This window comes from Chelon labrosus (assembly GCF_963514085.1).
Source record: "Chelon labrosus genome assembly, chromosome: 11".
NCBI classification, from domain to species: Eukaryota; Metazoa; Chordata; class Actinopteri; order Mugiliformes; family Mugilidae; genus Chelon; species Chelon labrosus.
The window spans coordinates 3,214,745-3,230,195 of NC_140344.1; the positions used below are offsets into that span (position 1 = coordinate 3,214,745).

The following is a 15,451-nucleotide window of genomic DNA, read 5'->3' on the forward strand; positions in this document are numbered from 1 at the left end:
TGTGCTCTGAGTGGATAATTAAAATTATCATTGGCAATTTTATTTGATTGCCTAAAATGTTTTTATTGAATTAAAATTGCTTAATGATTATGTCTATATTTGACCATTTTGGACTTCTTGATTTATATCTATTGAGTTCATTGCACTACAGGAATCAATGGGCTCTTTATGTTGAGAGTAGAAAAGTGAAGGTATGGATGTCGGGGTGATGGATGAATTTCATCATTTGTTTTTCAACATGATGCATTTTTCAAACTTTAAAGTTTAACATTTTAGAAATAATGCTTTTGAACGGCAGATTTGAAGCTACACTGAGCAGCAGCTGATCTTAGATGATGTCTTATATGTTCTTGTCCAAAAGCAAAGTGTGGGAACAACTAACTTTTATCCATCCTGAGATAACAAAATCCACCCACTCACTAAATAACTCCTTATATTTCACTTTTATACGCTGGACTGTTTTCTTAGCTGGAACCAATAACATCTTGGTGTCTCCACTGTTGCTTGGCAACTAGTCCTGTTTTTGCACTTCGGTTTTTGTACAGGTGAAACAGAATGTTTCCAGTCTTTGTGCTCAACTAATTCAACTGGCTGCATCTACATATTTAACATACAGCCATGTGAGTGCTATCAGTGTTTAATAAATTTTTAAAATAAAATTTAATAGAACTGTCTCTGGACAAAACCGGCCTGGAGCTTCGTGCTTGTGTTCAGTGTGTGCTCCAAATGATGCTCTACTGATTGACCCGTACAGTGTGAGCTGTACACGCTGAGACTATACAGGAAGGCTGACATGTACATGTCAGACCACAGTGTCTTTTCATTTTACAGTTAACTTCATATATACAGTCCAAGCACACATGGACTGTATATATGAAGCCCAAGTAGATTAAGGGCCTGCTTATTCACTCATATGATTTGATATAGGATTCATATGATGAGCATACTAAATGAGTAACAGAGTAACAATGCTAAAAGCAGAGATAGTATTCTACAGTTACAGTCAATACTCACAGTTTTTTACAAGTTGGTGCTGAAACACCAGATGTGAGAACTTTCTGCACTGAGTCACTGAACAGATGAGGTAAAGAGAAGCATAACTACCTCACTTAACCTCCCTAATTCCCTGACCCACCACAATACCTCCCTCCTTTCCCATAATGCTCTCTGGTTCCATCCAGACTTCCCTCTCAGCCCCCTCCTTCCCTGAAATTATAATGTAACCGCTACCTTGGCCTTTTGGTCTTTTGTTTGGAGGGAACCTGACTCAGGTAAGCCTCTTTTATAATGAACAGCAGGGGCCGGAGCCTTACAGCTCCACCCCCCCACACCTTGTCACGGAAAGATGAAGCTTTCCTCCTCAACACATCTCAGCACTAAAACAAAGCAACAGGACTGTTTACATCTTCTAAAAGGACATGTCTCCTCTCATCCAAAACACTCCTTCAGCTCTAACTAGTCTCATACATTTTAAGATCATGTCCTGGGCGTCTGAGAATCTTCATATTTCATATTTCATCCTTGAATTTGTCTTTACATTTCTTTACATTGCTGAGAGAATTATTGCATTTTTTAAAATACTTTTGCGTTCATCTCGTTGGTTAATTTCTATTTTTTTTTTTTTTTTTTTTACATTTACATTGAAGTATTTATAGCAGACTCTCAACTATTATTTTTTAATGATCTCAGATTACATTTTCAGTTTGAACTTATTAAATCATCATTTTTAGATATTACCAGCTTTCACCAACCAATGTTAATTATACAAGTTAGCAATAATTTTACAGGCATGTTAATTAACTCTAAACTTCTAAATTGTTTAATATTACAGACTAGAGTTTCAGACTAGAGAATTTTAAATGCAGCCTTTAGGGGCTGAGCAGCGGTTTCTAAAGCTTTAATGATGGCTAGTATTGGCTGACAAAACTTTATTTGAAAAAAAAATTGAACCAAAGTGGTTGTGGTTATAATGAAAAACAGTTGATTTGGTTTTCTGCATTGACATGATAAAATATACCAGTGGCTCCTCTTTGGACTCTCTCTTGGCACCTTATGCTTTTTTGTTTTTTTTAAAAAAAATATTCAGTTTTATTTTTCTAAACGAAAATAACATACACACACATTATATAGTATACCAAGTGTTAATTAAATTTCTGAGATAATTTTAGTATTATTTTGGCAGGTGTAGCTTCTGTCCTTCTTTTCTTTTTCTGTCAGTGGTCTCGCTTCCTTCCAGATGAACTTGGATCACACAATGATTAAAGTGTTTAACGTCATTAATACTTGCAGTGAATGGCCTTTGCTTGTAGTGGATTGTGATATTAGAGTATACCGATACTAAATGATTGGAGGCATAAACTGTGTGTGTTTCCCACGCTGACTCACACGTGTTCAGCAGGACGTGTTCACGCCTGTACAGCCAAGATACCAGTGACTGACAGCCGCACATGCTCATATCAAACATATGCACACTGGCAAAGCAGAAACACAAACATTGGAAGAGGGATCATTACTGGCTGTTCACCATCTTCAACACAACGCAGTCCCTCAAACATTTCTCTAGTTTAGGGGGTTCAGCCCGTAGACAAGGTGCCTGGTTTGATTCTCTTTTAGTAAAACACATCCCTAATGAATGAGTCAAGTAGTATTATTTTATAATCTCACAAGAAATTATGGAAATGTAAAATACTACAAAAAGAATTTCTCTTTTGAGTCTATGTCATAAAATACATACAGTACATATTTATCTTACGTACCATACTGTATAAAATCATATGGGGAAATGTCAGTTTCAAGAAGTACTATATGAGGTTTGACAAATTAACATATGTCGTTTTAATTTGAGTAAATGTGATTCTGAACGCAGTGTGTATTCAGTTGTTTTTTTCCCCTTTGGTAAGAGAAAAAAAATATGATAGATGTTGTGAGAAAAGCTGAAAGAATATACAAAATCCATCTTTTAGACAGGATCTTTTTAGGTTTCAGTAAATGATTTATTTTTAACAGAAATATTTACAAACGAACATTCACATAATTATTCAAAACAAACGGTCCCATTTATTTGTCAAATAAAAATCTGGTCTCTCACTTTCAGCACAAAGAGGTTGTTTTTCCAAATTTAATATTTTTTGTTTGTCTGCTTTTCATAAATTTTAAATGTAATTTTTTATAGCCTTTTTTAGACCGTCAGTTCGACAAAACAAGTCACTGGAGTAATCGCTTTGACATGCTGATGGACATATGACAGTAAATGACATTAATATGTCAGTAAACCCTCATTGGTTGAAGTTTAATGAGTCTTTATTGGTGCAAGAGTTAATAATCTTTTTTCTTTTTTTGTGTTTTACAGTTATTTTAAATTATAGAGGCTTTTCGTGCTGTGACATGCAAACATGCATATTTGCACAAACACTACATGCACCTGGCTGAAATGAAATGAAACCACAGCAGGAAACAGGGCCCATAGCAGTGTGTAATTACCTGGCATTTCACTGCCCTCCTCCCTGCTAACCACTCATTATCAAATCCCGTCACCCCTCACGCACACACACACACACAAACTCCAGTCCTCTACCACTCCCCATCTGTATCTGAACAGGAACATTGCTTAATTTTACACTGTCAATTTCTTTTTTTGTTGCTGTCAAATGCTGACGAGCAACCAGACATCCATTATCCGGGCGCAGACAGGATTACTGGTGTTTGGCTACAAGTGAAGAAACAGTGAAGGAGACAAAACAGGCTGAGAGGGCAGAGCGTGACAAGAGCGCTGAGCTCCTTGTATGTGTTTTTTTTTTCCTCTCTGTCTTTCTTTCCTCTCGTGTTAAACTCCTAATCTCGGTGGCTGGAACTGTGCCGGCGTCTCCGATCTGTCACGCTGCTTTGTCACCTCGTCAGAACAAGAGAAAGGGGAGGTGAATGATTGAGACAAGCCTTAAGGGGATGGAAGGGTGAAAATAGATGTCTCCAGTGACAACAGGGGCAGTGATATGTTGCCAGTGACACACACATACACACAATGTTGTAGTATGTTTTTTTTTTTTTTTTTTGTCTCTTACTTAGAGCCGGACCACATTCATGCAGATTTATTTTTACATTTCCACCATAATCCATCTCTCCAGCCTATACTTGTGGACACCTCCAGTAATGGACCAACAATGTTATGACCACCCCTGCCCAACCAAACCCACTCTAAACTGGGGTCTCAACAAGACCTTTGAAGGTGCCTTGCGGTATATGGCACCAAGACTTTAGCAGCAGGTTACAGCACATCCCCAAACACTTAACTGTTAACCTAACATGGACCGCTGTTGGAAGCTATTCACCATTATCAAAGTGATCCATATTTTATGTTGCAGTAGCGAAGGCTTGCTTTGAGTTGGTCCTTGGAACACATCTGTACCTCCAAAGAAGAACTCCCTGGTGGCAGACAACAGATGTGAAGGATGATGTTGATGTAGCATGCAGATCCTACTGTCCTTTCAGTTTTTCAGCATGCGAGGATGCTTTAGCAACTTAAAACAGAAATCACCATATGTGACAGAAACCTTTTGACATGTAAACATATACTTACTTTAATGTGGACATGACCTGGAAGTGTCTGCTGGAACACATTAGAAACAATGTGACAAGTACTGTAACTCGCTCGTTGTCGTCAACATTTCTGATCATCATTCACCAGCAATCCTCGATCTGCCAGGTTTTCATTTCTCCGCTCAGTCCACAGGATTACGCCAATTCTGACAGTCCTGTCAGTCACTGGCCTGACCCCTCCTTCTTCTAGATGAATATAACACTGAAGCTGCCCCTCCTTTTCCACATATACACAGCAATCCCCCTGCAGCCATTTGACCCCACTTTTACCCCTGCTATCTGCAGATTTTCTTGTTCACCGGTCCGTCTGAATTTCAGCTACATGTCTATGACTGATGTCAGTCTGGCAGTAGCTGATCTAGAGCTCTGAAACACATGCTGTTTTATTATCAGAAAACATTGAACTTACCTCAAAGGTTACACTGTCTTCTACTGGCGTGTAGAAACAAGCACCTAATCCTCACGTGGGAAAAGTGCATCCAGAAACTGTTTGGAAAAGGACTAGATGAAAATCAAAAATGAATTTCTCATCAAAAGAGTTGCCAATTAATTTGTTTTTCAGGCAACTACTTGAAAGTATTCATTATTTTTACTCTGGGCATCAGCGTGGGTGGATGTGTTAAAGTTAACTGTATACTTCAGCTGTATGGACTGCTGTAGGCACGCAATTGGCAAATGACAAAATTAATGTCAAGCAAAAACCTCAGAGACCCTCACAGTTTTGCATCTGTGAAAAGGATCATGTCAGAGAGAAGGAGTCGAATACAAGAGGTGTTTATTGTCATTGTTTAAAAAGAAATGCAAGTCTTGTTAACAGCTCTAGCATTATAAAAGCCACATAATAGACACATGATCAAATATTAAAGAGAATATGGTAAAATAAATAGTAAAGACTACAGTTTCTGCTTCTCTGGATGAGCAAATTAATTTGTCAAATTCATATCCATCAAAAAAAAAAAAAAACCTTGTTGAGAAAATACGCCAAAAATGAGCTATGTGTTCAGTCCTTCAGATGCCTCTTTTTCTGTCAATCATCAGGGACTTATTAAGGTCCATGATGCTATGTGACATGATTCCATTATGACTTTTGTGTTGTCTGTTTTAAAATTCTTGATTCCAAATCAGAATCAGTCTCCAATCTCTGTTCTGCCTCTAAGTGAAGCCAAAAGGTTTCCGTGTTCCTGGAGGTTCCATTTCCCTGTTTTTCCACCACTGTGCGATGCTCCACAGCGCTGTAGCAGAACAACAACCCCCCTGGGGCCAACGCATGTCGGCTCAGAGAAAACGGGTGTGAAGGATGTCAAGACAATTACAATAGGCATTACAGTTGTAATCTCCCCTGACCGCAGGGAGTATGAATGAACAGGGCTTTAACCACTTCTCCTGCCCCTGTCCTCTCTACGCCACACAAACCACTGCTTCCCCAGCAGTTAACATTTCCTCCAGTGTAACAGCTTCAGCAGCTTTTTGCTGCTCCTAACACACAGAACGTAGATTGTTTTTGTCTTCTTTTCACCCATGTAGCAGTTGGGAACGCTGGACATCTTTACTAAAGGATAACACTGATTTAGTGTGTAAAATCGGAGTACTTATACAGTAAGATTGCACACTTCAGAATTTTCTGCATTTGTGACTGAAAATCACCCAAAACATCATATTTTTAAGTCTTGACAGTAGACAAAAAGAACCCAATTAAACAAATGAAAGTGAAATATTATACTTTTATTCATCTGGTGTGACCTCCTTGTGCAGCAATAACAGCATCTAAACCTTTCTGGTAACTGCTGATTCAGTCATCTACAGCGGCTTGCAGGAATTTTAGCTTATTCCTCATTACAATACCACTTCAGTTCTGAGATGTTGGTGGGTTTCTTCACATGAACTATTTTAATTTGGTTTTGTTAAGGCATACTTTCTAATTTACTGACAAATATGATTCATGCCAAACAGCAAACATTCTCTGGTTGGGGTTAGGGTTAGTCAGTCAATCAGTTCGGTGAGTTGAGGCTAAAATATCAAACAATTTATACCTCCACATCAGTACTATGTATAAGATTTATGCTGCAGTGCTCCAGCATAACTGTCATTATACTGTCACAGGCTTGAATTTTTTAGATTATTTTACCTTTAATTCAAATTGTTAAGTTTATGCTGGCGGCGCAGTGCTGTGGTGGTTAGCACTAATGCCTCACAGCAAGAAGTTTCTGGATTTGAATCCAGGCTGACTGGGCCTTTCTGTGTGGAGTTTGCATGTTCTCCCTGTGTCTGCGTGTGTTCTCTGTGGGTACCCTGGCTTCATCCCACTGTCCAAAGACATGTCCAAAGACTGTGTTAGCCCTGCGATATACTGCAGACCTGTCCAGGGTGTACCCTCACTCAATTGATGCTATCAATTGTAAGGAAGAATTCGGAAGAATTCTGTTTCTGTTCTGGGAAATAAATTCACAAGCGGTCTCAAACTCTAGGACACCACTGTAGCAGAAATTAATCATGGATTAATTTGGAATCCATGGAATCATGGATTGAAAGTCTTCTCTCAATCTAGATGCCATTGTTTGTCAAACAGTGTTACCCAAGTTTAGAGCAGCTGCAGAGTTCTTGCACAGACCTCTGCAGACAATATGTTTGTAAAGACAAGAGAGAGAACAGCAGAGATGCAGACCATTGGCAACATAAAGTCTTAAAGGCTTTATCAAAATTGTTACATACAGCAGATCCCGCTTTTTTTTCTTATACACTGCCCCCTGTGTATTAAATGAAATTCATCACCGACACTGACTGCAGTGAAAGATGTACTGAAATCTCCTGTACAGATAAAAGTTTAGATACGACAAGTATTTACACTTTTATTGTTACGGACAGTGTGCACACGCCTGAAAAGGAGAAGACATGTGTTGGCCAAAAATACTTTTCCACTAAGTGCCATGACTACACAGCAAGAAAGTGCAGTGTTGATGATTTATTGATTTTGTTCAGTTCATCCACTGGAGGTCTGTATGCCTACAGTGACACCAGTAGCTCACCACCAAACTGGGGGCTGGGAGCAAACTGATGTGAGAAAATCAGAATGCCCTTCGTACAGAATAGCACATATGATGTGAGCTTTGCCTACAAAGCTGAATTTGTGATGTGGTCAGAGATTCAGTTTGCATGTTTTCCTGTTAACATTATCCTTTTGGGGATCTGATCCATCTCACCGACTAAATTTTAAACTTCACCATTCAGAATGTGTGCAGAGGTCATCATGCACAACCACTGGGGTATATCTTGATTGGACTGTCTTGTTGAGTAGTGCACCATGAATATCAGCCATGTTTACATTTTCAAAACCAGTCTCAATAAAGTGCTTGCTGTAAATGTCTGACAGTTCTGTATATTCAGCATCTACCCTATACAATCTTCAAGTCTGTGTTTGACCTCTGCCCTGCAGAAACCAGGGATGGATCTGGCCGACACTTACATCACCTTCGTACGGCAGAACCAGGACATCCTCCGAGACCGTGTCAACGACGAGCTCTACATTGAAAAGGTGTTTGATGTGAGTGCTCATTTCTTATCTTCAGTTTCAGGTTACTGCAAATTAAGTCTTATTTTTGGAGTTTACTCTTGTTTTTTATTAGTAGTATTATTCAAGTGAATATTTGAGATCATCTTTGAAAGCAAAATGCACACTCAGGCAAGTGGGAAACAAGCAAATAGTTCATAAAAATTATCAAAACCAACAATAGCCATACAAATGTTGTGTAGCTGTAATGAACACAGTACAGGAAGTAGACGTTGCAAACTGTTAACAAAACAAAACCTCAAAGAAGAAGAAGAAAGTAAATCAGTACTTTCCAGCTAGTCTTGACCATGTGTTGTGCTTTTTGCACATCATCAGAGACCAACGCAATGATTCTAATGAGTGCAGCAAGAGATAGCATATCTTTTTCTTATTCTCTAGAAGCCATGTGACTTAAATGTTTGCCAGACTAAACTTATTTGAAAAAAAAAAAAAAGGATTCTCTGTCTCCTTCCAGGCACATGAACTGTTTTTGGAAACAGTAAAAAACTACTTCAAGCAAACGTAACAACTTATTTTTTTGACAAAAAAGTAAAAAATAATCATCAGCATATTTAATCCGTATGGAAAAAAAGAAAGGATCTGTACACTTTAGTTCAATGCAAGTATTTAAAATTAGAGCTGAGCTTTGACATCGACAAGATCTCAGCTGTGTTGTGTCATAGTAAATACACTAAAGGGGAATGCTTTTTACAACTGTGTCTTCTAAGGGTCAGAAATCATATTTTTTATTTTTTATTGACATAAATGAAGAAGCTCCAACATGTTTACTTAATTACAATGTTTTAATACAACATGGTTAGTAGTTTTACCATGTTGGCACCTTTGGTATTTGAATCAGCCTTTTGCCCACATATGTAGTTACACAGTGTTGTTTGTGTCACTTTTTGTATTCCCTGGTCACATTCTTTACCTCTGTTATTTCCTCTGTCTCTTCACTCTGGCTCCCAGCGGTCTTCATTCTCCCTCTCAACAGTCTATTTCCTTCTTTTCAAAGCTCTTTCTTCCCTGTAGAGCCATGAAAAAAACAATAAGGTGAAGAGTGATAAAGTTTATCTAAAAGCCAATCCCTCTAACTTTAGCTGTTTATTAAGTTGATCCAATACATCATGATACTTTAACGCAGACATTGAAATGACGCCTTTCTTTGTCTTAATGCGTTTGATTGATTGGGGATTTCATTAGTGTACCAGGAAAGATTTGCTACATGCCATACCTCAAGCTCGGTCAGGTGTTAGCATGAAAAAAACTGGTTGTGTTGGTTGGTCATAACCGGGAGGTTAAACAAAGCTTGGCAATTTAAGTTGGTTCCCAGTTTTTGTGTCACTGAAATAGCAGTCCCAGGCAGAGGGAGATGTCTCCCACCATATGTTTATTGTCTGACATTGTTATGCTTAAAGTGAGTTGGTCATTTTTGCAGAATGCAGACTGCAAACCAATACACTTACGACTGTATGTATAAAATGAAGGTCATCCCCTGCTCAGGACATTTAGGCAAAAACTGGGACACAAAAAAGGAGCGAGTGGGAAGACATCAAATTGCTATAAGACAGTTGAAACACTGAAATGAGCTATCTGACTATCTGGGCTATCTGACTACTTTCCTGATGAGCAACATCTTGCGTACGAGTGAATTATGTCTGCCCTGTATATATTTCAACACACTCAACAGTTTAGTTCCCCAATTTCTATTTAACCATTTAAGTTTGTTTCATGTATTAATCTGAGGAAGGTTACAATCTCTTTGTGACATTTTCATCTGCTGTGATCTTTTTATAAATGATCCAGTAAATGCCTATAAAGTCTCCTATAAATGGAGCTCCCAGTCAGGTGTGTATAGTATTTGATTCTCCAGTTTCAGAGCAGCAGCAGGTCGCTTAGAGGCTGAAAACACTGACTGCTTCTGTTGACCTGTTTATCACTTAGGAAACACCTAGAGCTTTTGGCTCGCTCTGCTGGAGCTGAAAACCCTTCCACACCTCCGCCTTTACATCCATCTAACCATTTCTCCATCCCACGCTGTCCGTTTTCTTCACCGACTGCCCCACCTGCAGGATTCTGATTTATAAGAATATTTTAGCTGTGAGTTGTCAAACACGCTTCAGCTTGCCATCGTGAGTCAATGCAGTAGCCCAGACATGGCGGCTCAGACCTTCATACACATTAGCAGCACGAAGCCGAGCGATGGATTTCTGCCACCCACCGCCTCCTCTGAGGGTTCAGAGTGTTGTGGCTGAGCCGAGCTGCGCTGTGCTGATTTGTGTCTGTGTGTGTGTGTTCAGAGGAGGGGGGTGGAGGAGAATGAGTCTAATGAAGCTCAGAAGCTCCCAGTCATGCACCGAGGAGGAGGTGATGCCGGGCCTCGAAGTGTCTCCACTCAGCCCTTCAACATGTATATCACACGCACACACACACACACACGTTTTGTGTGTAACAAAGAAAGCAATCCCGAGTTCGACCGCAGCATCAGGCCTCCTGCCAGGAGCATAAGGGGTATGCAATTGTCTTGTTTACGTGACTCTGAGCGAGTCAAAGTCAAATTCATTTACAACGTCTTTTCTTTAAAAACAAGGTTTGTCAGCATTGATGGATGTAAAGAGGAAAGAGACTGTTAAAGCGTCAAGAGCTCAAAGACGTGGGCCGTAAACATGCTTCTGTAAACACTGCGTGCTTCCATGCACTACATGTACCATCTGTTTGTGTACAGGTCCTCACCACTGAGCATCTTTTTGTGGATGAGGGGTGTAATACATGCCCTCACACACATACGTACACCCACACACAGCTCCATCCTCTTGACATTAAGACCTCAGTCGTGTTGACGACGCAAGGACGAGGCTGCATGAGAGAGAAAGAAAAAAACTCATGTAAATGTCTTAACAGAAGTCATTTAATCTCACATTAAGACTATACATTTTTTTAAGCAAACACAAAAAAACATGTTGTGTTTTATCACCGTTTACATCTGTGCATCTGTTTCATATTGCAGTTCGTGTTCCCATTCAGGATTTTCTCAAAATTTTTGTCAGCGTCTTAAAACAAAAACGAATGCTGTGTCTTGGAGAAAAAAACTAATGTGAACAATGGCATCCTTCTGGTATTCCTTTTGATAAAATATAATTTTAGGACTCAGTAAGTAACTTTTTCATTATCACAGACCAAAAGACTGAGTCATTTTAACTGTTACAGTTTTATAAATATTCCCAAAAAATAAATAGGCGTCTTCAATAGAGGCTGCATCTTGATCTTGTCGCTAGAATTGAAAACTTCATTAAGATACAGTAGCTCTTTTATATAAGAATATACCATCTTAAGACGTAATTGTAGGACTTGGAAAAAAAAAAAAATCAGTGCCAAAATGGAGTATGTGTTAGATGTTTAAATTACATGACTACACCCCCCCATCATGTCGTTATTGTTTCTGACAGAACTAATGCAGCCACGCCCCTCCCCCGCATATCCCCTCCATCTGTTTTCATTCTCGTCCTCTAATCAGCTCAGTTAAGGGGCATCTTCATTCTCAATTTCCACAACAGTTAACGTGGCTCGCGAGGTAACCAGCAGGCAGCTGATTAGCCGCTCTGAGGGAGCTCGCCTCGCAGAGATTCAAATAAAGGCTCCACTGACCTGACAAGGAGATGAGATAAAATCAAAAGATACCATGGAGGAACCGAGCACTGACGCAAGATGATCACCATACAATAAAAATTCAGAGAGAGAAGAAGAGAAAATAATGGAGGGAATATGAGAAATGTATAGCATGATACATTAGGCCAGTACGATGATAGTTAGCATTAAGACACAAGTAGGCAGGAATAGATGCATATTTTCTGCCGGCGGTGACACAAACTGAATTAAAGGCACACGAGTTCCTGCTTCAGCTCATTGATCCAGTGAGTTACACTGTGTGCTACAACTTAAGCCCTGTACTTTTAAAAGTTAGGTACATTTGCTTTTAGATGCCGCAAAAACACCTTTGACATCTGCAAAATGTTTCTGCCTGCCGTGGTGCATCAACTCTGCCAGAAGGACCTAAGTGGTTTGGGATGAACCCACATTTTTCTTTTTTCATATTTTCAAACACTTGTTGGAGCCATTCATTGCTTTGATGCCGCCATGTTTCTGTCCCTCCCAGAAAATCATCACCCCACATTAAAGGGATAATACCACCTCTCTCACTCAGATTTTAAAATTCTTCCTATCAGGGCAGGCCAACTTCCCCACCTCAAATTTGTGTGCCGCAAAGTTGGTCTGGAGACACTCTGTTGGGAACTGATTGTGCGCCGGCTATGATGTGCTTTGCTTGGGCTGGCTTTATGTGGTGATGGACATAAGAGTAACAGAGATGTAGTCATACACATCATATGGGCACCACAGAATTGAATTTGTTTCCACAAAAATGCCTCTGATTGGTAATTGGATTATCCAATTGTGTGTAGAAGTATTTTTTCTTCATAACGGTTGAAACCATAATGAAATCCTAATGGTTACCAGACCCGAAATTTTGATAGGTACTGAGTCTGGCAGTGCGAGGTTACTATTATAAGTGAAAAAGATGATGTTGTGGTGCGTTTGTGTAGCAAGAAAAAGAAAAGAAACTGAAAAAAGAACAGTGTCATGTTTACTTTCAGTGCTTTAAATAAAATTACTATCAGTGGAGCTCAGCATCAAACACCGGCAGCTCATTGCTAACAAATGGCAGTGGCCCCTGTCTGCCTTTATGGTCCCTTTCCTTGACAAGTAATTGGCATCAGGAGCGCTTGCATACATCTGCTGTAGTATGGGGGAGGCAGAAAGAAAAAAACACTCCACAAGCATTCATTCATTCATTCAAGCAAACATTCAGAAACACTTGGCGTGTAATAGTGTCAGATGTAAAATTACATGTCAATATGATCAACAACGCAAAGAAACTAAATCAGAAATGTAATTGCAACGTGATTTCACCTATCACCTGCAGTAGCTTCCTGATGATGATGACTGTTGTGTTTTTAAGAAGGCAGACTGAATTAGGCAAACACACTGTTACGATGTAAAATGTTGGACGGTAGATTCTGTTCTGAAGATGTTTACAAAAACCATTTCTGATCGCCTGCTGACTTTAAGATCACAAGGCATGACTTTTTAAGAAAGCAAATGTCTTTATTCACTATGGACAGAAAATAAATCAAATCAGGAGCTGTGATTGAACTTGGACTCCCTTTTATAAGTTACTTTTCTTGCATTTAGTTGAGGCTAAACTACTTAGACTAAAAGAAAAACTGCTTCATCGCTTTGGTATATTTAGGAGCTTGTGTGAAGGAGGTCAGAGACTGCTCTCAAATAGCTGGAATCAAATATTTGCATGACCTCTGAATGATTATAGATGTGTTTTGGCTTTTGTCGAGTGCATGGAATAACCTTTTGACTGTTTTCCTCTCATAAATTGGAAGGTAATTACAGTTCTTGTCATTGTGTAAAATTAAGTCTGCTAACAGCTCTCAGAGGAGATCTGAATATTACAGGTCATTACTATGTCGCGTTTTACCAGCAACATTTTGAATGCTGCTGTAAGTGAGGATCATTGTTCAGGTGTGAAAAGGTGCATTTGATTTCTCTGCAGCTGTGCCCTGGTGGCTGAAGGCATGAAGGAAGATTGTTTAACGAAAATTATAAAGATGGAGCCTGGTGTTTTCTCTCCCTTTAAATTTCAAAGCACCCTTTGACCTTGTGTTGTAGTGTCGCTGCTTGGACTGAAGCGAGGCGTTTCAGAAGTTGTCAGCAAGCAAACGGCTGTCATCTGAGCTCCTCTGAAGGCGAGCCCACTGGAATGACATAAACCAACCTTGTACCAGCCTTCAGAAGGCAGTCATTACTACATTAACATAGTATGGATTTTATATATTGTCTTTTCAAGTATATTTCAGCCTGTGAAAAGAAGAAAGTAAAATTGAGTTTAAGGATGCTTCTCTGGCTGTTCGTTTGTGGTTTCTTCCCTCCAAATGTGCTTGAGGATGCTTTCGGTGGAATGGTGCTCTGACAGTCTAAGGTCACATCATCTGCACTAGAAAATCTGGTATGCAGGGCTTTACATTTTGTTTTTGATTTTTTTAAGGCTACACTGTAAAAGCACAAGATTTTTGGTTATTTTTTTTCATTGTCAAGCCTACCATACATTCAACAATTACTTGCGCGCATACTTACAAAAATGACAGGTTCCTACAGGACATAGACTCTCTCCCAGCGCATTCAGAACTATGAAACTAAAACCACAACCCTGAAACACTCAGTGTCTTGTGGCTCGATTTGGGTAGTTTGAAGAAACTAATTGTTTATTCGTTTTTGTATTTTTAGCAGCCTTTGACAAACACCATTTCCCTTGAATCCTAGAAGTCCACTAAATAAACATCAGTTCAAATCCGAACACTACCATATTGGAGGGAATGGCTGCAGTGTTGCTATTACTGGGCTAACTGCCGCTAGCAGTTAGTCTTCAGCAGTTAGTTAGTTCCTGAAATACATCACTACAAGAGTAAACTGAGTCATAAATATAAGTCCAATTGATTTTTGCAACTGACTAATAACTTAAACCTTTTCCTGTCTATTTTTGTTTGTCTCTGCTTCTTGCAGCAATGGTACACTGGCTCTATGAAGGCGGTGTGTGTTTGGCTGACTGACAGACTGGACCTGCAGCTCCACATGTACCAGCTGAAAACACTCATAAAGATCGTGAAGGTAAACAAATGTAAAATATTTAACAAAGATGGTAACCTGGATCAAAAAATGGATTCCATGTTGAGATGCTGATTCTTCCCCTCCGCAAAAAAAAGGAAAAAAACGACTGCCTGTCAGTAAGAGTGACTCTTACTCTTTCCTGCTTGCTGCAAAGTCTTCTTTGTTGTTGAAAAGATTGGCAGTGAACCGTGTATGAGCCTGAGACTTGCTACACTGAATTAAAGAAACATCTTAAATTGTGACTTGCTCATGTGAAAACAGTCTGAACTGTCAAAAAAAAGACAAATCAAACCACACTGAAGTGTCCTTGAAAGCAGCGGTGTGAAGAGACGGCAAAACAAGAGGAAGAAAACTGCTCAACTGTGTTTTGCTGCTCCCCACTGCTTTTGTCTTTTCATAGTTTGCTAATATACCGAGTTTAACCTGAAAGCAACAGGACAAGAACTGATAATAGCTCCTGACTGAAGGTAAAAACCCCTCAGACGCCTCAGTCTGCCTTCCCAGACACATAAAAGACTCCACGCGTCCTTGAGCCTCAATCTTCCCGCTTTTGTCCTTTCAAACTGCGTGTTGCATTCATCT

At 39.4% G+C, this 15,451-nt stretch overlaps 1 protein-coding gene across 1 annotated transcript in view; it reads left to right on the forward strand.

Annotated features, from left to right (window-relative positions):
- The window catches only part of cadps2 (Ca++-dependent secretion activator 2), a 184,383-nt gene that overhangs the window by 164,903 nt on the left and 4,029 nt on the right, over positions 1-15,451 (forward strand). The window contains exons 25-26 of the mRNA XM_084555350.1: positions 8,024-8,131; positions 14,765-14,869. Coding sequence (XP_084411476.1) covers positions 8,024-8,131; positions 14,765-14,869 — 213 coding nt within the window. The remainder of the gene's footprint in view (positions 1-8,023; positions 8,132-14,764; positions 14,870-15,451) is intronic.